Source organism: Anomaloglossus baeobatrachus, chromosome 4 (assembly GCF_048569485.1).
Source record: "Anomaloglossus baeobatrachus isolate aAnoBae1 chromosome 4, aAnoBae1.hap1, whole genome shotgun sequence".
In the NCBI taxonomy this organism is placed as follows: domain Eukaryota; kingdom Metazoa; phylum Chordata; class Amphibia; order Anura; family Aromobatidae; genus Anomaloglossus; species Anomaloglossus baeobatrachus.
In genome coordinates, this window is record NC_134356.1 from 683,028,723 (window position 1) to 683,053,964 (window position 25,242).

General features: G+C 46.6%; 1 protein-coding gene across 2 annotated transcripts in view; it reads right to left on the reverse strand.

Annotated features, from left to right (window-relative positions):
• Positions 1 to 603: 603 nt before the first annotated feature.
• Positions 604 to 25,242, reverse strand: part of TNFSF13 (TNF superfamily member 13) — a 28,190-nt gene continuing 3,551 nt past the window's right edge. The window contains exons 2-6 of one of the 2 annotated variants that reach the window (XM_075343213.1): positions 14,809 to 14,899; positions 12,504 to 12,551; positions 11,054 to 11,172; positions 10,814 to 10,961; positions 604 to 2,074 (exon numbers count right to left, since the gene is read on the reverse strand). In XM_075343213.1, the coding sequence (XP_075199328.1) occupies positions 1,965 to 2,074; positions 10,814 to 10,961; positions 11,054 to 11,172; positions 12,504 to 12,551; positions 14,809 to 14,899 (516 nt within the window). In that variant the 3' untranslated portion in view covers positions 604 to 1,964. The remainder of the gene's footprint in view (positions 2,075 to 10,813; positions 10,962 to 11,053; positions 11,173 to 12,503; positions 12,552 to 14,808; positions 14,900 to 25,242) is intronic. The other variant, XM_075343214.1, reaches the window with a different exon arrangement.

Below are 25,242 nucleotides of genomic sequence, written 5' to 3' on the forward strand. Positions count from 1 at the left end.
TCCTACTGATCCTGTGGGACACAATGCCCTGAAGTGGGAGCTGAGGGATTTAAAAAGGGGCCTGTTCCTGTCACTGGTGTGATTCTACAGGACTTCAGCCTAGGAGTCATGGTTACAGCTGGTAGATTATAGAACTGCTCTGTTGCCCAACCTGGGTCCTCCAAGTCTGGTCAGCTGGCTACATACCTTGCTGTGCGTGGTCATCCGGACTTACTTGGTGAGGCAGTGCTGTGTATTGTGACTTTTCTATATCACCGTACACAAGGGAAGTAGGAGAATGTGTAATGTCAGGTTTACCAATGTCTCAAATCTGCTTCAGAAAAGTGAGATTTGGGAAAATTGAGAACTCACAAATGTGAAAAGACACAAAGCAGTCGTAGGGTTTCTACTAATGCCGCCCCTGTGACCGCTAAAGCCCATCTACCGGCATGTACACCAATGGTGGTCACAGGATGACACGCTAACCAATGCAGATTACACTGTTATAGCAGACGTTTACATTATAGTGAACCTCGAGAGCAACGTCAGGATAAAAAACACATTCTCTTTTTTGCATTTTTTTTATTGTTATAAAAATATTTTATAGAAATACAATTAGTACATGTAGTGCAAAAAGAAAGCAGTAACAGGGAACCTGGAGGAGGAGGGGCACACTCATAGCTCCTCCCATCTGTATCACCCTGCAGGGGGAGGAGACACAGCTCCTCCTATCTGTATCACCCTGCAGGGGGAGGAGACTCACAGCTCCTCCTCTCTGTATCACCCTGCAGGGGGAGGAGACTCACAGCTCCTCCTATCTGTATCACCCTGCAGAGGGAGGAGACTCATAGCTCCTCCTATCTGTATCACCCTGCAGAGGGAGGAGACTCACAGCTCCTCCTATCTGTATCACCCTGCAGAGAGAGGAGACTCATAGCTCCTATCTGTATCACCCTGCAGAGGGAGGAGACTCACAGCTCTTCCCATCTGTATCACCCTGCAGGAGGCGGAGACTCACAGCTCCTCCCATCTGTATCACCCTGCAGGGGGCGGAGACACAGCTCCTCCTATCTGTATCACCCTGCAGGGGGCGGAGACTCACAGCTCCTTCTATCTGTATCACCCTGCAGGGGGCGGAGACTCACAGCTCCTCCCATCTGTATCACCCTGCAGGACGCGGAGACTCACAGCTCCTCCCATCTGTATCACCCTGCAGGGGGCAAAGACACAGCTCCTCCTATCTGTATCTCCCTGCAGGGGGCGGAGACTCACAGCTCCTCCCATCTGTATCACCCTGCAGGGGGCGGAGACTCACAGCTCCTCCTATCTGTATCACCCTGCAGAGGGAGGAGACTCACAGCTCCTCCTATCTGTATCTCCCTGCAGGGGGAGGAGACTCACAGCTCCTCCTATCTGTATCACCCTGCAGGGGGAGGAGACTCATAGCTCCTCTTATCTGTATCACCCTGCAGGGGGAGGAGACTCATAGCTCCTCCTATCTGTATCACCCTGCAGGGGGAGGAGACTCATAGCTCCTCCTATCTGTATCACCCTGCAGGGGGAGGAGACTCATAGCGCCTCCTATCTGTATCACCCTGCAGGGGGAGGAGACTCATAGCTCCTCCTATCTGTATCACCCTGCAGGGGGAGGAGACTCATAGCTCCTCCTATCTGTATCACCCTGCAGGGGCAGGAGACTCATAGCTCCTCCTATCTGTATCACCCTGCAGGGGGAGGAGACTCACAGCTCCTCCTATCTGTATCACCCTGCAGGGGGAGGAGACTCACAGCTCTTCCTATCTGTATCCCCCTGCAGGGGGAGGATCATTCTCATTGCGCTTTTGTTGTTACAATGGTGAGGAGCGGAGCCGTTATTTGGGGTTGTTTTTCTCCCCTGTATTTATTTCTTCCTTTTCTGGCTTATTATCTCTATAAATAATCCCCCGGGCTGGAGTCGGCATTCCTGTGGCAGTTTGTAGGGGCGGCTATAATTTCACAACACCAAGAAATGTGGCTTGGCTGCTGACCTCCAGACTGGCATTTCTCCGTGGTATTACCAAAGTGATAGTTTGTCCCTTCACCAGCCGGAAAACTCCTAAAAGAAAGCAGAAGACACAGATTTAGATGCTTTCTATGTGTGTCTGTAATATGTATCTAAATGAGTACAGTGTCAGTGCGACGTTTGTATATAATGTACAGTGTCAGTGTGCAGCTTGTATACAATGTGCAGTGTCAGTGCGACGTTTGTATACAATGTACAGTGTCGGTGTGCAGCTTGTATACAATGTGCAGTGTCAGTGTGCAGCTTGTATACAATGTACAGTGTCAGTGCGCAGCTTGTATACAATGTACAGTGTCAGTGCGCAGCTTGTATACAATGTGCAGTGTCAGTGCGCAGCTTGTATACAATGTACAGTGTCAGTGCGCAGCTTGTATACAATGTGCAGTGTCGGTGTGCAGCTTGTCTACAATGTGCAGTGTCAGTGCGCAGCTTGTATACAATGTGCAGTGTCAGTGCGCAGCTTGTATAACAGGGTAAATTTGGTGCCCTCTAAATAACTCAACACACGGCCATTAATGTCTGAACCGCTGGCAACAAAAGACCTTGTATGACCGTAAAACCAGGCCCTGGGAATTTATAGAAGAATGGGTGCTCACGACCAGGTTTTTGTGGGCTCCGGGCGGAAGAGTCCCAGTAGGCCCCATCCACACACAGACACCGATACGAACACGTACATATACATATTTAAAGACAAACTCAGAAAAATACATATAAACAGACAAATCTATACAGTCATATACACTTACAGACAGACAGACACACACAACTCTGCTGCATACAGACAAACACACACAACTCTGCTGCATACAGACAAACACACACAACTCTGCTACATACAGACAAACAAACACACACAACTCTGCTACATACAGACACACACAACTCTGCTACATACAAACACACACAACTCTTCTACATACAGACAAACAATCACACACAACTCTGCTACATACAGACAAACACACACAACTCTGCTGAATACAGTCAAACACACACAACTCTGCTGCATACAGTCAAACACACACAACTCTGCTGCATACAGACAAACACACACAACTCTGCTGCATACAGACAAACACACACAACTCTGCTGCATACAGACAAACACACACAACCCTGCTACATACAGACAAACACACACAACTCTGCTACATACAGACAAACACACACAACTCTGCTACATACAGCCAAACACACACAACTCTGCTAAATACAGACAAACAAACACACACAACTCTGCTGCTCTGCGGGGCCCGCACCTGCGGCTCTGTGGGGCCCGCACCCACACACCCGTGGCTCTGCGGGGCCCGCACTTGCGGCTCTGCGGGGCCCGCACTCTCGGCCCTGCGGAGCCAGCACACGCAGCCTGCGGGGCCAGCTCACGCGGCACCGGGGAGGGGTGGGGGGGATTGGCAGGGCATACATCCAGGGGGTAGAAGCAGCTCACCGGGGCCCATAATCGGGAGGTGGGGAGGGCACTTACGCGCTTAGGTCACGGTGGAGAGGGGGCCCACACAGCGCCGGACAGAAGCTTGCCTCCTTCATCTGTGGGACTGAGCAGGCGGTAGCTCCGCCCACAGATGAAGTTCAAACTAGGATGTCTGCGCGCCTTAAAGGGACGGCGCTGCAGATTGCTGCCGAGGACTGCGGTCCCTGGAACTCGGCCCAGGGCAGCAGAACTGTAAAAGCGAGTGGGCCCCGGCCAAGGGACAGCAGGGCTGACGAGGCCGAGTGGGCCCCCCCGGCTCTCCAGGGCCTCGGCATTTGCCCGGGTTTGCCGGGTGCTGACGCCGGCCCTGCTCACGATTATTGTTTCCCTGGCCAACAAGCTTCATGCAATGTGTGAAGGCCCTTAGGCCGCTTTCACACATCCGGCTTTTCTTCACTTTGTTGGATCAGCGCAGCCATTGTAATGTATACACTGTACGGGAGCGCGCCGTATCCGACAAACTGGAGACCATCCGGATGTCTGAAACTGGCCTTACCAGGTTGTCAGCAAAATGAATGACACCAACTACTACATCAATGCCCTGGACCCTAGTGGTCAACGATAGAAGACAGTCCACATCAATATGCTGAAAGAATATCATGACCGTTCTCCGCCTGTTCTAGTAACCCTGAGGACGAGTGTCTCCCCGATCTTCTTCAGGTCGCCCAAACATGAGAGTTCCTGGAACAAGTGCCCCTGGGCTCCCATTAATTGAATATACAAAAGGACGATATTTTCTCCCTACTAAGACCGAGGGCTTCCATGTTCTCCTCCAAGCCGGCATGGACCACTGTGAGCAGCCACCGTGTGGAGACCTCAGGACAAGGCCCCACCCAGCAGGCCGCCTACCGGGTCCCAGAGGCTGGTCAAAGCATGATTAACAAGCTGGAGGACATGAAACAACTGGGGATTATTCGGCCATCTCCCAGCCACCGTCATTCTGGTCCCCAAGAAGGATGGTACAAAGCAGTTCTGCGTCGATTACCAAGAGTGACGCTTACCCCATACCCAGGTTTGATGATCTGTTGGATCAGCTAGCCAGTGCCCAATTTTTAACCACGGTAGACTTGAGCAAGGTGTATTGGCAGATGCCCCTAACGGTGGACTCTCAGGAGTGCTCGACCTTCATTACTCCATTTGGATTTTTTTAGTTCCTGGGAAAGCCCTTCGGGATGAAAAATGCCCCCTCTACTTTCCAGAGACTGGTGGATGGACTGTTAGAACAATGTCAGGACTTTGCCTGTGCTTACTTGGATTACATTGCCATTTTCAGAACAATTTGGGAGGCGCATCATGAACACTTGCAAGAGGAGAAGGACCTTAAAGACATCAAACATGTCCGCTTACCCCTGGATTTAAGGATTGACCCTGACGAGGACAGGAGGGCAGTAAGATTCATCTGGCCAGCACCCCAGAGAGACTTGGAGAAACTTGGATTACCCTGGAAAAGACTGCTGGAGGATTGGGACTCATCTCCTGGGGCATTTATCCCGTTACTGGACTATATCGGTGTTCCTGCACTATTTTACCCTCTGTGTGGTGGATTGTCTTATGGACCTTTCGAATTGTATGTAATAAAGGTTCTTGGAACTGTTCAGCCATCTCTCATTCTGTTGATTGTGTGATATGGAAGAAGGACTCTCTGACAAGGGGATCATGCTCTGCATCAGTATGTCACAGTACATGTTGACATTCATGGTTCCCCAATGATCTGTAGGTCCCACAGCCAGCAGCACTCATGTAGCCCCAAACTATAACCCACCACCACCATGCCTGATTGTAGGCAGGACACACTTGTCTTACACATGCTTCACACCAACAGAACCAACTAACTTTATCTTGGTCTTGTTAGACCACAGGACATGGTTCCAGTAATCCATGTCCTTAGTCTGCTTGTCTTCAGCAAACTGCAGGCTTTCTTGTGCATTATATTTTAGAATAGGCTTCCTTCTGGGACAACAACCATGCAGAGCAATGTGATGCAGTGTGGCATATGGTCTGAGCACTGACAGGCAGATCCCCTACCTCTGTAACCTCTGCAGCATTGTTGGCAGCACTAATACATCTATTCTAAAAAGATGACCTATGGATATGATGCTGAGCACGTGCACAGCTTCTGTGGTCAACCATGGCAAGGCCTGTTCTGAGTGCATCCTGTCTTGTTATACCGCCATATGGTCTTGGCCACCGTGTTGCAACTCAGGTTATAACCTCGGCCAATGTAGACATTCTTTTTTTTTTTCCATTTTGTTTCAGATCCCCAAAGAACTGTTTCCCATGAGGAGCCATGTTAAACTTCCATTGACCAGTAAGAGTGTGTGTGAGTGATAACACCGAATGTAACACCCCTGCCCCCCCATTCACACCGGAGACCTTCTAACAATGAGTCACATGACGCCTGTGAGAGAAAATGGCATATTTCAGAATATTGCATCAGCCTCGTGACCTCAGGCTCAGCCGTGCAGTTTTCCCCATAATACCTTGCAGCTTTCACATCACATGGTGTAGACTAGACAATCAGAAGGTAGTATAAAAGAGCCTGTATAAAAGTCGAGGCAGGAAAGGCAGCAGAATATCAGAGTTCACAGCTCTGTAATATAGATAGAAAGACACAAGCCCAGAAACATTGGACAAATACTCCAGAGAGTAATGTGTTGTGTAACTGCAGTGTCAGGACTGTTGCTTGGCTCTGACTGGGTTAAGCCAAGTGGGAGGGGTCTGTTCAGTCGTGTCTCGTTCCGGGACTCTCGCCGCTTTATTATGGTAATGTAACGCTGTACAAAGGCTAGTAAGATGCAGTACAGCATATTCCCCACTAGGTGGCAGCAGAGTAGTGAAGGAGAGACCAAGAAACACTGTAATGGAAAGGCAGCTGAAGTACAGCAGAGTAACTTCAGTAATGTTAACAGGCGAATAACCAGGGGGCAATAGAGTAGTCAAACAGTCAGGGTCTAGCCAGGAAAGTGGAGTCACTGCAAAGGGAGGATCAATATCAAAGTCAGAAAACAGAACCGAGTCAGAAGCCGGCAGAGGGAAACACATACAACAGACAGGGGCGGGAAGTCAGGGACCGGGACAGGCAGACGAATGGGGGAGGGTCAAAGTCAGGACACAGTAGCAGGGAGGCAGGACAGACCGGTAACACTCACCAGAGCCAGTATACAAGCTGCAAGGCAGAAATATCACTGGCACTGAACCATAGGTAGAGAGGCAATATATAGCGTCCTAGGATCCAGAACAAGCAAAGGGAAGTTAACCCCTGACATGACCAGGCCAGAGCTAGGTGTAACCAGCAGCAGGGAAAAGCCGTCCTGGATCATGACAGGTGTGAACTCCTCTGGGACGCTGCCAGTAATAGTTCCTGCTCTGCAACTTGCACACTGGTTCCTGTGAGTCTGCTCTGATCTATCCCACTACCCAGCTTACCTCTCCCTGACCTCCTTTCCCCCCGTACAGTCTGTCTACCTGACCCTTGTCCCGTCGTGTCTCTGGCTCCACCCCCACCTTTGTAAATACGTGCCCTCCCGGCCTCTGACCTTGGTGGCGTTCCCTGACTTTGCCTCTGCCCCTCCTCGTCTCCTTACGTGACTTCTCGGCTTCCATCTGACTGCGGCTTGTTCACTCCCCTGTATTGACGTGACATCCCAATTTGACTTTGGCTTGTCTGACAACTATTACTCTTGTGCTAGTGACCTCTGGTGGGCTTTTGTATTACTGCACATTGGAGTGCAATCTCCCTGCGCCCCCTAGTGGAAGTTTGACATGCAGCACTAAAGACAATGAGTGTATTAGCCTGCAAATAATAAAGGGACTCCATGGATGGAGAGAGGCAGAGATCAAGTGATAGATTTAGGGCTCGCTCACGCCACCCTATAACAAAGACGTAGACCTATCCTATCCGATGTTTTATTGGATAGCCCTCAGACCAATGTTATTCTATGGGGCAGTGCTGATCAGCTCCACAAATCGGATGGCGAGCACCCATTCAAGACTAAGGGTGCATGAAAATAATTGGACTGCTTTTGGATGACATTCTGATTTCCGCCGATGCACAGAATGGTTTTCACGGAATGGAGAAGATGGGGAAATTGTGTTCTCCATCTTCTCCTGACAGTGTCGACAGATCACACTAAGCTGACACTCTGATCAAACTCGGATCAGAGTTTGATTGAAGTGTCATTAACATAATCGATTTGATTAATTCGTTTATATATGCTTTCTGTGACCCCTGCCAAAGTGATGTGGTGCAGCTGACACGTGTCCTGCTTTTTCTTCATTCTTAATGCACTAGGAAGCAGCAGCAAGACAGCGTGAAGCCTGAACACCTAGACTACAAGAGAAAATGCTTAGGCAAAGAATGTTGTCAGGAGTCAAAAACTTGAAGACTTGCTCTTTTTTTTTCTACGATTTCACCACATTTTAAGGGATTACATGCAACAATATATTAGAGAAAATAATATAATAACCGATGACCATGATGGATTCATGAAAGATAAGTCGTGTCTAACCAATGTGTGGGGTTCTATGAGAAGGTAAGTGCAGATCTGGATATTGGTAATGCAGCTGATGGGATTTATCTGGACTTTGCAGAGACATGTACCAAATAACAGTCTTATAATGAAGCTCCAGAAGCCACAACCAGGCGAAACTATAAGGAGATGGGCAAAGAATTGGCTAAAAGATAAGAAGCTAAGAGTCGTCATAAATGGTGTTGTCATGATTCCTCTGTGCAGAGCATCTTGCACATTAGGTGATGCTCTGCTGTGTTTTCCTGATTCCTGAGCTGGCAGGTTGATTGACAGCGCTGGCTTCCATGCTGGTTCTGGCAGGTGCTGATTACTCAGGTGTTCCATCTTCCTGGTAATTGCTCTGCTTTATTTACTGAGCATTTTCTCCCAGAACCTCGCCAGTAGTAGATTCTGGTTTGTGAGTAGTGTGGTTAGCATGTATGCCTGTTTGTTCTGATCCTTCGGCCAGTTGTTTAACTCCCCTCTGCCCCGCTCCCTATTCCTGTCGCAACCTCCTAGCTTTTTACTTCGGACCGTTACCTGACCACATCTCTGTTTACTCCCTGTATCCATACGTGCCCTCCTGGAATCCTGACCTCAGATCGTGACCTGACTACGCGTCTGTTTCTTCCTGCAATCCATTACATGTCCTCCTGTGACCAGACTTTCTTGACTACTCTCCCGTTTTTCTACTACTGTAAGTAGTGACCAGCATCACAGGTTCTCTAATGTTCTCTAATTGGGCTATAGTGAGCAGTGGGGAACCGCAAGGATCTATACTGGGAGCAGTGGAGACCGCAGGGATCTATACTGGGTGCAGTGGAGACCGCAGGGATCTGTACTGGGTGCAGTGGGGACCGCAGGGATCTGTACTGGGAGCAGTGGGGTACCGCAGGGATCTGTACTGGGAGCAGTGGCGACCGCAGGGATCTGTACTGGGAGCAGTGGGGACCGCAGGGATCTGTACTGGGAGCAGTGGGGTACCGCAGGGATCTGTACTGGGAGCAGTGGCGACCGCAGGGATCTGCACTGGGAGCAATGAGGACCGCAGAGATCTGTACTGGGGGCAGTGAGGTACTGCAGGGATCTGTACTGGGAGCAGTGGGGACCGCAGGGATCTGTACTGGGAGCAGTGAGGACCGCAGGGATCTGTACTGGGAGCAGTGGGGACCGCAGGGATCTGTACTGGGAGCAGTGGGGACCACAGGGATCTGTACTGGGAGCAGTGGGAACCGCAGGGATCTGTACTGGGAGCAGTGGGGACCGCAGGGATCTGTACTGAGAGCAGTGGGGGCCGCAGGGATCTGTACTGGGAGCAGTGGGGACCGCAGGGATCTGTACTGGGAGCAGTGGGGACCACAGGGATCTGTACTGGGAGCAGTGGGAACCGCAGGGATCTGTACTGGGAGCAGTGGGGACCGCAGGGATCTGCACTGGGAGCAGTGGGGACCGCAGGGATCTGCACTGGGAGCAGTGGCGACCGCAGGGATCTGCACTGGGAGCAATGAGGACCGCAGAGATCTGTACTGGGAGCAGTGGGGTACTGCAGGGATCTGTACTGGGTGCAGTGGGGACCGCAGGGATCTGTACTGGGAGCAGTGGGGTACCGCAGGGATCTGTACTGGGAGCAGTGGGGTACCGCAGGGATCTGTACTGGGAGCAGTGGCGACCGCAGGGATCTGTACTGGGAGCAGTGGGGACCGCAGGGATCTGTACTGGGAGCAGTGGGGTACCGCAGGGATCTGTACTGGGAGCAGTGGCGACCGCAGGGATCTGCACTGGGAGCAATGAGGACCGCAGAGATCTGTACTGGGAGCAGTGGGGTACTGCAGGGATCTGTACTGGGAGCAGTGGGGACCGCAGGGATCTGTACTGGGAGCAGTGGGGACCGCAGGGATCTGTACTGGGAGCAGTGGGGACCGCAGGGATCTGTACTGGGAGCAGTGGGGACCGCAGGGATCTGTACTGGGAGCAGTGGTAACCGCAGGGATCTGCACTGGGAGCAGTGGGGACTGCAGGGATCTGTACTGGGAGCAGTGGGGACCGCAAGGATCTGTACTGGGAGCAGTGGGGACCGCAGGGATCTGTACTGGGAGCAGTGGGGTGCCGCAGGGATCTGTACTGGGAGCAGTGGGTTGCCGCATTGATCTGTACTGGGAGCAGTGGGGGCCGCAGGGATCTGTACTGGGAGCAGTGGAGACCGCAGGGATCTGTACTAGGATTGATTTTTTTTAATCTCTTTATTAATGACCTTGTGGATGGGATTGATAGTAAAGTGTCAGTCTTTGCTGATGACACCAAACTATGTAGGATATTAAAAACTGACCTTGATAGTACAATATTACAAAAAGATCTGGATAAGATGTCAGAATGGGCAGATACTCGGCAAATGAGATTTAATGTTGATAAATGTAAAGTAATGCACCTAGGACGGAGTAATCCTATAGCTGCGTATACATTAAATGGAAGTAAACTCGGGACTACAGAACAGGAGACAGACTGGGGGATTCTCATTACAAATAAGCTGAGCAGCAGCACTCAATGTCAGGCAGCAGCTGCTAAAGCAAACAAGATTCTAGGGTGTATAAAAAGAGATTAGTTCCCGTGATCCCAACGTATTGTTACCCCTCTATAAATCACTTGTAAGGCCACATCTGGAATACGGGATCCAGTTTGTGCTCAACATTTTAATGTTAATGGGAAAGAAACGTTTATGGCTCTTTGGGGTATAAAGTAAGCGCAAAGAATAAAAATGTAAGAAGATAAGCGTCTCACCTGACGTGTAGCAAGTATTGAACGCCAGACTTTTGTTCCCGGGCATACTCTGAACGCATTGGAGGAGAATATTACTGGCTTTTGAGTCTCCATCCGTGTGCCGTAATATTATATGACCCATGGTGAACGTCGTATCCGTGTAAAACACCTAGAAAAGAAGCAGGAGATACAGATATTTGGCTCGAAGAGGGGCAGATAAGAATTGACCATGACAAAATATTGGCCTGGGTGGCATCCTACCTGGCTGTATATTGAGTATATACCGGAATGCATCACCTGGACACTTTTGCCATCAGGCTTCAAAGATTTGCCCTCGTGTAGAAACACTTTCCAGGAGATTTCCGTACAGTCCTGGATGTCTGAAATAACAGAAGGAGGTGGAAAAGAAAGTATCAACAGGAAAGCTTCATTTTTGAACATTAAATCAAAAAGTTTGAAGACTTCTCGAAAGACATGTATTATTTTCTTGAGCTCCTGTGGACGGGTTGTTTCTCAGCGCTGGGTCCTACACTGGTGCTGGGAGGGGCTTTCCCAGGTGCTCCTGTGGCACCCCTGAGGCTTCAGTCACCATAGAGTATTGCACCTGATTTAAGGTATAATGCTGCACTCGGATCCTGAGGAGGTTGGTACCGGTCTCATCACTCACAAACTCAAATACACAACCAGGTTGCCCTCCCCAATGGGGACTGGGCTAGGGTAGGGTTGTAAGGCTGCCTTCAAACATGGGGGGGAGGGCACCACCCACTAGTGACAGGCAACCGAGGATGGGCAGCCACCAAGGGGGAGTCAGGAGCCAACACAACAGTTAGGGAGAGTTCTCCAGTAGGAGAGAAAGGGAGCAGACGTGTCTCACAGATGCTCTGGTGGGACAGAGAAGTTTATGCGGTTGCCGAGGGGAAAGCTTCATTGCTGCCTCGAACGGCGCCACGCAGGGTGCAGGACCCTAGGGAAGATGAGTCTTCAAGTTGGTTTTCCAGAATCTGCCGGGACAGGGAGGTTTCAAGCTTCCCTGGCCACAAAGAGCCCGAAAGCACAGTGCCAAGATAGGATCCGAGGCCTTGGACAGCACCAGGCCCCAGTGTGGAACTGCAGCACCTGCTCATAAAGACAAGAGTACTCCTCAAGACGACCTGAGGTCCCCAAGTAGTTTTAAGCAACGCAGATCCAACACACGCGGTGCTAGAAGGAAGGAACTCGCCGACACCACACCGTAGTATCTCGTGCCACCTAGTGACCAGCATCATAGTCAAACATCACACAGTGGTTCTCCGACTGCAGTGTGACAACAAGTCTCACCTGGAGGATTTCAGGCTCAAAATTGAGGTTTTAGAGCAAAATGGAAAATCACTAGTTAGACATTTATTGAAGGAAACAAAGTGAATCCTTGACCAATGCCACTCGAAACATGAACAAGTAAAATGAAGTTGCTTCTTATTTTGGTAATACGATGAGAAGATGTCATTAATTTAAGACAACCCTGGATTGAAGAGATGAAGCGGTTAAAGACAGGAGGTCAACCAGTCAATAGAAGAACATCATTAAGAAGACCCACATGAGAAACCGAGAAGTTTGAGGAAACATATTCCTGTAGAATCTCAAAAAGAGCCTCCATGATAATGAAGTTTTTACAGAAAATCTTGCAGTGAAGTGAAAAACGGGAAACAGTTGAAAGTTCATAGGATTTTCTCACCGTTGGAATATATGGACTGTGGTACCAGGTGAAGCAAAGACCGATTTCCTGGAAGAAACAGCAGAAAATATGGTGACATTGCAGAAGATTATTGCCCCAGTTCCTCATCAACTCCTAGAGAAGATAGACAATAAACCTTTAATTCTAATTGATCGTTAGCGGTCCTTACCTTTTGGACCCCTAATATATACATTCTGTTCTCAAGATCATGGGGCTCCCGTACATTGGTCCACCCCAAGACCTCGCTTATCCTTATGTGAGAACACATTACTGGAAGGTTAGATCTGCACAGCTAGATCTGGCCTTTCTTGTGGGACATGAGTGGGTGGCTTAGATATGACAAGAACCTCTCTTTCTACCGTAGTTAAACTCTACTTTGGTTAATGGGTAGCATTTCTTATGATATCAGCAGGGGCGGATATATTATTGGTAAGTGATACGCAGAAGCGGTTTTGCAACAACCGTGCAATACCTTTATACCGGGAAGAGGTAGGTCAGCTCCAGGTCATCCGTTTAAGGAAATGGTCATGGGTGCACGTGGTCAGAGCAGGAAAAATTCCAATCCAGAAAGGGAGAAAGCCATGGCACAGTCTATCCAGTATTCCAAAGTGCTTTATTTAATTCATTCGCTGCAGGTAAAAATAGTGGGGATAGAGCCGGGTGCAGGCCCCCAGTGGACGATGGCTGTTTTGCACCTCCTTGTGCTTCAACGGGTCCAACGGTCCAACTGGACCCGTTGAAGCGCAAGGAGGTGCGAAACGGCCATCGTCTATTGGGGGCCTGCACCCGGCTCTTTCCCTGCTATTTAAGCTTTTACATACTTTTTCTAATGCGAACTAGGGTTAGGCTTAAGGCTAGGTTTAAGGATAGGACTAAGGTTAGGTGTAAAAGTAGGGTAATGTTTAAAGAGGTTGTCTACTACTTTTACATTGATGACCTATCATCAATGTCTGATCGGCCGGGGTCCTGCACCCTGCACCCCTACTGATCAGCTGTTCTCGGTGCCGGCAGTGGTAGGAAGCAGATGGAAATGATCAGTTATGGAGCTTCCCTATCTTCTGATAGTGGCTGTGGCCGGTTACTGCACATCCACATCCTATTCATTTGAATGGGAGACGGATGTGTAGTAACTGGCCGCAACTGCTATCAGTTGACATGGCCGCTTCGGAAATTAGCATTTCTGGCTGCCTGCTAAGGCTTCTGACACCAAGATGAGCTGATCGGTGGGGGTGCCAGGTGTCGAGCCCCGGCCGATCAGACATTGATGACCTATCCTAAGTATAAGCCATTGATGTTAAAGTAGTGGACAACCCCTTTAAGACAGGGATTGGATCAAGGATTAGGGATAGTGTTAGTTGTAGGACAAGGGTAAGGCTAGTTTCCCACATCTGGCTTTTTGCCGGATCCGGCACACTCCAGTTCAGTGTTAATACTGTACAATGGCATCGCGGCAAGCTCCGGTCACATGCCATGACAGCACATGACAGCATGTGACTGGAGGTGCCGCGATGCCATCGTACTGTATTACACCATACTGGAGTGTGCCGTATCCGGCAATCCGGCAAAAAGACGGATGTGTGAAACCGGCCTAATTTAGTTAAATTTTATTTCTAAAATTGTTTGTCTATGGGTTAGGAGTTTCTTGCTTTGCTTTTCTCCGAATACTTGCAATCCAAGCCACGCCACTGACGCCTGATGGCTAAAATGTTCTCAAACTGCTGGCTTTGGTGCGGTTGATTACCGTGTATGGTGGAAACCTCTGCAATCACAACATGCTTTATACATGTTCATCATGCACCATCATTTTTTGCTCGGAGAGATAAGCAGCTACCAGACGACATCACCATATTAAAATAAGCCTACACACCTAGGTAATCCTCTAGTCGTGTGTTTATGAGTAATTTTGGCTAAGACTGTGGTGGCAGACAGCAATCTCGTGTGTAAATACACCAGTAGGACAGATACGTGATCATTCCTAATTGCTGGTTTGTCTCTGTGCCACGGTGCACTTTAGGCTTCAGTAAACACTGCTCCATCCGTGGGCGGACATTCGAGACGTCGTCCCGCACTCGTTAGAGCCCTCTTGTTTAGCCCGTGAGATCTTTGTATTAGCTGGCACCATAACACGGAAACATCTGAAGTGAATTGATATCGCTATAACAATACTTTTAGCTGACAATTTCATTTTTTATGTGTTGGTTGCACAATCCTAACTGTGTGCCAAGGGGAAGAATGAAAATGTAAAAAGAAATGTCCAGCCATGAACTATGAGGAAGAGCATTGGCGCAGGACGAAAACATTCTACCTGTCGTCTCACCAGTGTGTCTCCGTTTTTTGACCCCTGGGATGTCTCTTTTCGGCCGGGAACAGAGTTGAGTCTCGCAGAGCCTTCGAACCTGTAATGTCAATGCAACAGTAAAACATCGATAAATTGTTGGCCAACAACTTGCAAAAAAATATGTTGGCAGTGATGAACCCTCCTGACACACAGCGGACACCAATATATCATAAAGCCAATATATGCCTCTAACCGAAATGACCGGAGTGAGCTCTGTTTAACCCCTAACTGCTAAAGTCAATCACGGACAACAGCACTTAAGGCGGTCGGTAGTATACAGATGGGCTGTGGGATGGTGGAATATGGGGGGTTGTGTATCATTTTGTGTAGGTTCGTAGTTTAGGCATGGTGCTCTGCTCATTCCATGTATTATTTGTCCTGTCTGCAGGTTAATAACCCCCTGCAGTGCTTCTGTCCCTAGGTGTCGGGGAGTGAGGCCTGGAATCCACACCAAACTCTGTTTACCTGGGAGATTATTCAGTCTGGCTGGGAAGTACAAGAGGCAAGCAGGAAGACTGATCCTCTAGGCGAGAAGTTGCAGCTACAGGCAGCACCTCAGCGAGCCATTGAGAAATCCCAATTTCCCTGGAAAAGGACTGCTGGAGGATTGTGACTCCTCCCCGGGATATTTATCCCTTTACCCTCTACTTTAACCTCCGTGTGGTGGATTATTTGATGGACATTCTGGATTGTATGGAATAAATGTTCTTTGGATTGTTCAATCATCTCTTGCGCTGTTGATTCTGTGATATCGGAGAAGGACCCCGTGACAGGCTGCCATGTTGATACTTTTGTGAAGCCCAACCACAGGCTGGGCTTCATAAGGGACTATCATTTTATGTGAGCTAAAATATAAAGAACAGAAAAGTAAACAATAAATGCAGTAAGCACTACAACACAAAAAAAAAAATCAGAATTGCTGTTTTTAGTCTCTACGCCTCCCATGCAGAATGCAAGAAAAGGTTATCAAAACGTCATATTCTACCCAAAGCAGTATCAATAAAGCCTACAGCTCGACACGCAAAGAAAAACAAGCCATCATACATTTCCATCCAAGGAAAAATGGAAACATTTAAAAAGTGGCCATACAAATCAATTTCCTTTTTGTCTACAAATGTTGATTTAAAAAATATCACCACTTAAAATAAAAAGTTCAATGAGTGTCCCTCGGAAACTTACTGACCTGAAAAATCATGTTGCCGTCTCTTTTATATATATATATATATATATATATATATATATATAATACACTCCCTGACAGAAGTTCTGTCGCTTATCCATGTTATGTTAATAAAAGCTTATAACCTGACTTTAAATTCATCCATTGGTTTTATAAATTACTCTTTTGAACGCTGAAACCCTCCCAAATTTGGTTTAGGTTATGAAAATAAAGTTGCTGCAAAGCTGAAATATTGATCATTTAATGAACATAGAAAGGTCAGATTTTGGCAAGACAAAAGTTTTGTCGCCCACAGAAAGTAATGTGAAATATAAACAAATAATTAACTTCTAATACAAAGATATGTTGCATAACACTGGTGAATGAAGTTGTGGTGCTATTAGAGCCATATTTAATATTTTGTGTGACTTCCATGAGCTTGAATAACTGCATCCATGAGGTGCAACAATGATTCATACAATATATTGATGAAGTAATCAGGAATAGCAAAGACTGCAGTCTTACATTCCTCCCAGAGTTCATCTAGATTCTTTGGTTTTGTCTTCCAAGCTTCCTCTTTCATCCTACCCCAAACATTCTCAATGATGTTCATGTCTGGTGACTGGGCTGGCCAGTTCTTGAGCACCTTGATCTTCTTTGCCAGGAGGAACTTTGTTGTAGAGATGGATGTATGAGATGGAGCACCATCCTGCTACAGAATTTGACCCCTTTTATGATTGGGAATGTAAGAGGTAGTTAATACTTTTTGATATTTTAGGCTATTGATATTGCCTTCCACCTTGAAAATGTTTCGCACCCCCCCATACTGAATGTAACCCAAGACCATGATCTTTCCACCACCAAACTTAACTGTTTTCTGGATCGATACGGGCTCCAGTAGGACTCCTGCAGTATTTGCGGCATCTCTGGTGTAATTCAACTGAAGATTCATCAGAGAAATCCACCTTCTGCCACGTTTCCAGCGTCCACCTGTTTAGCAGGCTGTGGTACTTGGCAAATTCCACACAGTTTTTTAATTGCATTTTGTTTAGTGCTGGCTTCTGGGTACTGAATCAAACATGGAGGCCATTTCGAGACAGAATCCTACAAACTGTTCTAGTTGACACAGGGACTTGAGGTGACCAGGCCTGTGGGAGCTCTGCTGCAGTGGAAGAGGGGCTGGCTTTGGATTTTCTAACCAACAAACGTTCCTCCTGAGCAGTTGTCTTGCAGGGTCTGCCGGGCCTGGGCGTGTCAAAAACATCTCCAGTCTCTTCAAATCTTCTTTTAATTCTTTGTACTTGACACTGAGACACATTAAAGGTGCAGCCACCTCTGCAGTGGATCTGGTCTTCAGCCTCTTCATAATCAAGGCTTTGGTCGCAGGGTGGATTTTTGGCATGTTGTCAGAGGTCAAGTTGCAGTTCATGTGAAGATCTGGGGTGCTGGGTTTCTTGTTATACACATCCACTAATTAACCGATCATTTAGTGAGCACAGGTGAGAATGTAAACCAGGATTGGGTGCATTATATGACAAGGCGACAAAACTTTTGTCTTCAAAAATCTGACCTTTCTGTGTTCATTAAATGATCAATATTCCAGCTTTGCAGCAACCTTCAAATTTGGGAGGTTTTTAGCTTTCAAAAGAGTAATTTATAAAACCAATGGAGGAATTGCCATCATATTGCCATGCCATGTTAACAGAAAAATAGAAGATAAGTTATGGATGAGAAGAAGGAAATAAAAACAAACACGCAAATTGATGGTTCTCCCTTTTCCTCCAGGGTAAATGTTAATAATAATAATAATAATAATAATAATATTGTTATATATATATATATAATATATATACAGTTAGGTCCAGAAATATTTGGACAGTGACACAATTTTCGTGAGTTGGGCTCTGCATGCCACCACATTGGATTTGAAATGAAACCTCTACAACAGAATTGAAGTGCAGATTGTAACGTTTAATTTGAAGGTTTGAACAAAAATATCTGATAGAAATTGTAGGAATTGTCACATTTCTTTACAAACACTCCACATTTTAGGAGGTCAAAAGTAATTGGACAAATAAACCAAACCCAAAAAAAAAATTTTTATTTTCAATATTTTGTTGCGAATCCTTTGGAGGCAATCACTGCTTTAAGTCTGGAACCCATGGACATCACCAAACGCTGGGTTTCCTCCTTCTTAATGCTTTGCCAGGCCTTTACAGCCACAGCCTTCAGGTCTTGCTTGTTTGTGGGTCTTTCCGTCTTAAGTCTGGATTTGAGCAAGTGAAATGCATGCTCAATTGGGTTAAGATCTGGTGATTGACTTGGCCATTGCAGAATGTTCCACTTTTTTGCACTCATGAACTCCTGGGTAGCTTTGGCTGTATGCTTGGGGTCATTGTCCATCTGTACTATGAAGCGCCGTCCGATCAACTTTGCGGCATTTGGCTGAATCTGGGCTGAAAGTATATCCCGGTACACTTCAGAATTCATCCGGCTACTCTTGTCTGCTGTTATGTCATCAATAAACACAAGTGACCCAGTGCCATTGAAAGCCATGCATGCCCATGCCATCACGTTGCCTCCACCATGTTTTACAGAGGATGTGGTGTGCCTTGGATCATGTGCCGTTCCCTTTCTTCTCCAAACTTTTTTCTTCCCATCATTCTGGTACAGGTTGATCTTGGTCTCATCTGTCCATAGAATACTTTTCCAGAACTGAGCTGGCTTCATGAGGTGTTTTTCAGCAAATTTAACTCTGGCCTGTCTATTTTTGGAATTGATGAATGGTTTGCATCTAGATGTGAACCCTTTGTATTTACTTTCATGGAGTCTTCTCTTTACTGGTGACTTAGAGACAGATACACCTACTTCACTGAGAGTGTTCTGGACTTCAGTTGATGTTGTGAACGGGTTCTTCTTCACCAAAGAAAGTATGCGGCGATCATCCACCACTGTTGTCATCCGTGGACGCCCAGGCCTTTTTGAGTTCCCAAGCTCACCAGTCAATTCCTTTTTTCTCAGAATGTACCCGACTGTTGATTTTGCTACTCCAAGCATGTCTGCTATCTCTCTGATGGATTTTTTCTTTTTTTTCAGCCTCAGGATGTTCTGCTTCACCTCAATTGAGAGTTCCTTAGACCGCATGTTGTCTGGTCACAGCAACAGCTTCCAAATGCAAAACCACACACCTGTAATCAACCCCAGACCTTTTAACTACTTCATTGATTACAGGTTAACGAGGGAGACGCCTTCAGAGTTAATTGCAGCCCTTAGAATCCCTTGTCCAGGGACAAAACCCCAAAAATATTACCTCGATTACCACTGTACCAGGGAAATCGGGAAGAGTTGGTGCATCTAATGGATACGCCATTTCTGTGGCAGCTACGGGCTGCTATTTTTAGGCTGGGAAGGGCCAAATAACCATGAGCTTTCCCATGATAATACCAGCCCCCAGCTATCTGCTTTTACCTGCGCTGGTTATTAAAAATAGGGGGGAACCCCATGTCATTTTTTTTTTATATATATATAGTTAACAGCAACATGCATCTTCCCTATACCAAAAAGCTTGTTCATTGACTGTGAACAGCTTTTCATCAAACTTTTTTTCAGCATCTGAACAGCACGCAAACTCAGATACGGACTCGAGTGAAAAGTCCGTGTTTAAATTGGAGCTACGGACAATACGTGTCTGGTAGGAACCCTGAACTGTACAGTTTTGTTCGTTCATGCCTAGCACGTGAGCGAAACGTCCTGATCCATGAGAGATATGCCCTGACCAAATAGCCAAAGAGAAGCCTTGTCAGCAGGGGGAGAGTTGGCAGTATAGAATTTTCGATGGTTCTAATTGGTTGCCGGTAATGTCCTTAAGAAATAGGGATGGTTTTGGTAAATTCAAAATGGTTGACAAATGATGCCTTTGAAAAAAAAGCTGACTTGCAACTACATCAATATAAAAAAAAAAAGTTACAGCTGTCATTATGTGGCAGGTCAAAAAAAAAAAATCCTGCACTCCTTAAATCCTTGATGTCAAGCCACTTTTGGACTTCATGACAAGCATTGCATTTTTCACTTCTTTTATTTTTGCTTTCCAGGAGCTATCACTTATTTAATTACATAGTCACATAAGGTCTTGTGTTTTTTTTGGAGATGAGTCACATTTGTCAGTGGCATCATTTTGGGGAACACATAATTTATTAACTAACTTTTATTAACTCTTTATGGAAAGGAATATAAATTTAAAAGAGCAATTCTGACACTAATTTTTCGCATTTGAAATTTTACGCTATTCGCCATGCTGTTCGCTATATCCGGGAGGTGATAAAATGTAGTTTCCATTGCTCTCATTTCGTGGTAGTTTCGGCTTTTTAATCACTTCTTATTACACTCTTTGGGAGGCAAAAAGAACAAAAAATAACAAATCTACCGTATATAATTTTTCAAAATGTTTTAAACACCGTTCACTGTCAAGTTTAATTGTAATGCTTGTTTATTTATCCTTGTGAGGCTATTCTGAGAAATATTGAGGTTTATGAGATTCATACATGTCAACCAACTGTTACATTCCATTAACACACATCCTGCTCTGCCAGAAATCAGCAAATGGCCAGGTGACAAAATTCCATTAAGTCCAAAGAAGCCAGAGCAGCTCCCCTGCTGTCAAGAGCATTTGGCCAGAGAGTTTGGCAGGCAAGTTCAGGATTTACAAGTCTTATGACCGAGCTTCTAAGCACTTTGGCAGACTGGAAGGTGCCAATGTAAAAGTTACAATATTGGGGAGTGCGTAGCTCCCACAAATAAGGCAAACATAATTCCAGATTCCTGACAGCAAGACATACGTCACACACATTTCTTCTAAATTGTGAGACATACGTAGCAGTTGATAATTAATAATTTGCCATAGGAAGACCATAGGCACCCCAAGTTTCCTATCTATCGATAGATACAATTCTGATGGGAAATATACTGCTCAAAAAAACTAAAGGGAACACCAAAATATAAAATCCTTGTTTAAGTGTTCCCTTTATTTTTTTGAGCATTATATAGTGGTCATATCTTTTGTGTGAGATGCTCAGGGGCGGAGAAATTGGGAAAACTGAAAATCCTTATTGCCTTTTAAGCTAAATGGCACAACCCATGTCTAGCCCAGTCTTAGGTCACCAGGTAGGAGAGGACATGGAATCTGCCTGGCTTCATAACATCAGTGCAGACGACATCTTGTGGGTGTTCTTCTCTGAGAGTTCACGTGCGAATACACGTGTGAGGAGTCCCAGGAACGCATGGCTCGACAGCACCTCACCTGTTCAAGCCAACACCAGGCAATAAAAATAAGGCAACTGATCCATCTGTACATCCGTTTGTAACCACGTCTTATCTGTAACTGTACTTTTGACATTTATTCTGTAAATTCCATCTTGTATATAGTGTATTATCTAGTGTGCCCTTAAGGCAATTAAATATAACATTTAATCTTGGGCCATTGCTTTTATCTCGATTCCCGAATCCCATGTCTCTGAGCTCAGCTTAGTTTTACACGCTACCTGGGCTGGTTTCTGGCCCGATATAATTCTGTTAAGAGACCAGGCCTATATCTAATTAGGAACTGGTGGCAGTCTACTGTACTGGACCGGCAGACTCCTGTTCCATTAGGGCTAGTGGAAAGTTCCTGTCGGGGTTGAGTGCAACGCTGGAGGTTTCACAACCTGCTCGGTTGCACTTCCCATGCCTCCCTATGCAAGCGGGGACAGGAGGTGCCAGTGTTGTATTGCGCCAAACAGACTTTTTCCGTACTCGTTGGTGGCGCGGAACATCGTGTGTTGGCGGAAGGCGGAAGTGACAAGGTAGTATCGCGTGGCTCCGACATATTCGAGACATTAGGGTGTGGCTGCAGGGTGCGGTTTCGTCACAGATTGACAGGTCCACGACCAAGCGGAGGGAAGTCCGAGTGACCCCCTGCCCCGGTTCGTAACAGTCAGTATCTTTTAAGTAGGTCTTTATATTGTTTTGCCATTTTTTGTACAAAAAAAAAATAATATTTTGGGGGTTAAGACTTTGTGATATAACTTAGTTATTTTTCTATCTCTAGAGCTGGATGAGCGCTTGTTTTTGTGCCACAAGCTGCCTTTTTGCTGGTACTGTTTTTGGACATACAGTACAGACCAAAAGTTTGGACACACCTTCTCATTCAGAGTTTTCTTTATTTTCATGACTCTGAAAATTGTAGATTCACATTGAAGGCATCAAAACTATGAATTACCACATGTGGAATGAAATACTTAACAAAAAAGTGTGAAACAACTGAAAATATGTCTTATATTCTAGGTTCTTCAAAGTAGCCGCCTTTTGCTTTGATTACTGCTTTGCACACTCTTGGCATTCTCTTGATGAGCTTCAAGAGGCAGTCACCGGAAATGGTTTTCACTTCACAGGTGTGCCCTGTCAGGTTTAATAAGTGGGATTTCTCGCCTTACAAATGGGGTTGGGACCATCAGTTGTGTTGTGCAGACGTCTGGTGGATACACAGCTGATAGCCCTACTGAATAGACCGTTAGCTGCTTTTTTCTTGCCATAATACAAATTCTAAGTAAAGAAAAACGAGTGGCCATCATTACTTTAAGAAATGAAGGTCAGTCAATCCAAAAAATTGGGAAAACTTTGAAAGTGTCCCCAAGTGCAGTGGCAAAAACCATCAAACACTACAAAGAAACTGGCTCACATGAGGACCACCCCAGGAAAGGAAGACCAAGAGTCACCTCTGCTGCGGAGGATAAGTTTATCCGAGTCACCAGCCTCAGAAATCGCAGGTTAACAGCAGCTCAGATTAGAGACCAGGTCAATGCCACACAGAGTTCTAGCAGCAGACACATCTCTAGAACAACTGTTAAGAGGAGACTTTGTGCAGCAGCCTTCATGGTAAAATAGCTGCTAGGAAACCACTGCTAAGGACAGGCAACAAGCAGAAGAGACTTGTTTGGGCTAAAGAACACAAGGAATGGACATTAGACCAGTGGAAATCTGTGCTTTGGTCTGATGAGTCCAAATTTGAGATCTTTGGATCCAACCTCCTTGTCTTTGTGCGACGCAGAAAAGGTGAATAGATGGACTCTACATGACTGGTTCCCACCGTGAAGCATGGAGGAGGAGGTGTGATGGTGTGGGGGGGCTTTGCTGGTGACACTGTTGGGGATTTATTCAAAATTGAAGGCATACAGAACCAGCATGGCTACCACAGCATCTTGCAGCGGCGTGCTATTCCATCCGGTTTGCGTTTAGTTGGACCATCATTTATTTTTCAACAGGACAATGACCCCAAACACACCTCCAGGCTGTGTAAGGGCTATTTGACTAAGAAGGAGAGTGATGGGGTGCTACGCCAGATGACCTGGCCTCCAGTCACCAGACCTGAACCCAATCAAGATGGTTTGGGGTGAGCTGGACCGCAGAGTGAAGGCAAAAGGGCCAACAAGTGCTAAGCATCTCTGGGAACTCCTTCAAGACTGTTGGAAAACCATTTCCGGTGACTACCTCTTGAAGCTCATCAAGAGAATGCCAAGAGTATGCAAAGCAGTAATCAAAGCAATAGGTGGCTACTTTGAAGAACCTAGAATATAAGATATATTTTCAGTTGTTTCACACTTTTTTGTTAGGTATTTCATTCCACATGTGTTAATTCATAGTTTTGATGCCTTCAATGTGAAGCTACAATTTTCAGAGTCATTTTTTAAGGCATTAACAAAAAACATTAAATGTTGAATATTTGTTTGTGTTTTTTTAAATTGTATTCTTCGGAGAGTTCTATGTGCAGCGTAATTGTCATGATAACTTTATTCAGCAGGTCAATATAACTGCAGTGATACCAATTTATTTACCGTATTTTCCGGCGTAGAAGATGACCCCCAACTTTTCTTCTGAAAATATAGAGTTTGGGATACTCTCGCTATATAAGACTACCCCTTTTCCAACAAAGGAAGGCAATACTGTGGGCTCAGGGGTGAAGCGGCTGGCTCAATTGAATCCCCCGGATATGGCTTACCATAGTGACGGTGGAGGAGTGGCGTCATAGAAGGCAGGGTCACTGGACGCACTTGAGGGTGTCGCGGCGGGCGCCATTGAGTCCCCCGGATATAGCTTACCAGGGTGACGGTGGTGGAGCCAGGTTATAGGAGGCAGGATCTCAGGACACACTCGGGGGTGTCGCGGCGGACACCATAGATGTGCGGGCCAGCAGTTTTCGGAGCTGTCACAGGATGCGGTGTCTCGGCGGCATGTGCACTGAGCTGGCTGCCGGCTCGATTGAATTGCCCGCAGTTGACCAGATGGACTTCAAGAAAATGGCCACGGAGGTCGCACGTGCACAGATAGGATTCCGCGGCCATTTTCTTTAAGTCCACTGCATCAATCTGTGCACGTCCATTTTCTTGAAGATCATTGCGTTAACCGCGGGAGATTCAATGGAGCCGGCAGTCAGCTTAATACACCCGAGACACCCTTACGCCCACCGATCAATGCTCCCGCCGCCGAGACACCATCACAGCCAGCAGATCAATGCCTCCCGCTGTGAGACCCTCTAGCGTGTCCTGTGAGCCTGTTTGCTATGACATGACGGTAATTATACACCCTGTAAAACAAGACCCGGCGTATAAGACGACCCCCGACTTTTGTGAACATTTTCAGGGGTCAAAAAGTTGTCCTTTTGAACACATTGATAATTCATTGCACTTCTTATGTAGTATAGGGGATTATGTAGCCTCCAGGGGGATCTGAAAGGACAAGGTTTATAGCAGAAAACTTTGGCAACTGCACTGTAATTGCCAATAGGGTGCCAGAGGGAGAGATCTCCCCCTGTCATACTGCTCACATGCCGCTATCCCATGGATAGGTGATAACTTACTGATCAGTGGTGGTACCACTGCTCGGATGCCCACCGATCGGCAGAACGGAACACCCCATGTTAGAATGAAACGGCACAGCACACGTTTCGCTGCTGCTCCATTCATTGCAAATTGGGCTGCTGAGCTGCCCTGCAAATTAGTGCGGGCCCCAGCAGTCAGACCCCCATCGGTCAGTGAGTTATCACTTGACTTGTTTTCACTAGAGAACCCCCACTAAACCCCTCTTGAGAGTGTTGCATAGAGTGTCTCCCACTGTGGAGGGCCCGTCCAATTCTGCATTACATAGAGAAGCCTGATTTGAGTGGACACTGGAGGACCCACTGTGCAAAGAAATTTAACCCAGATAATCTCAGG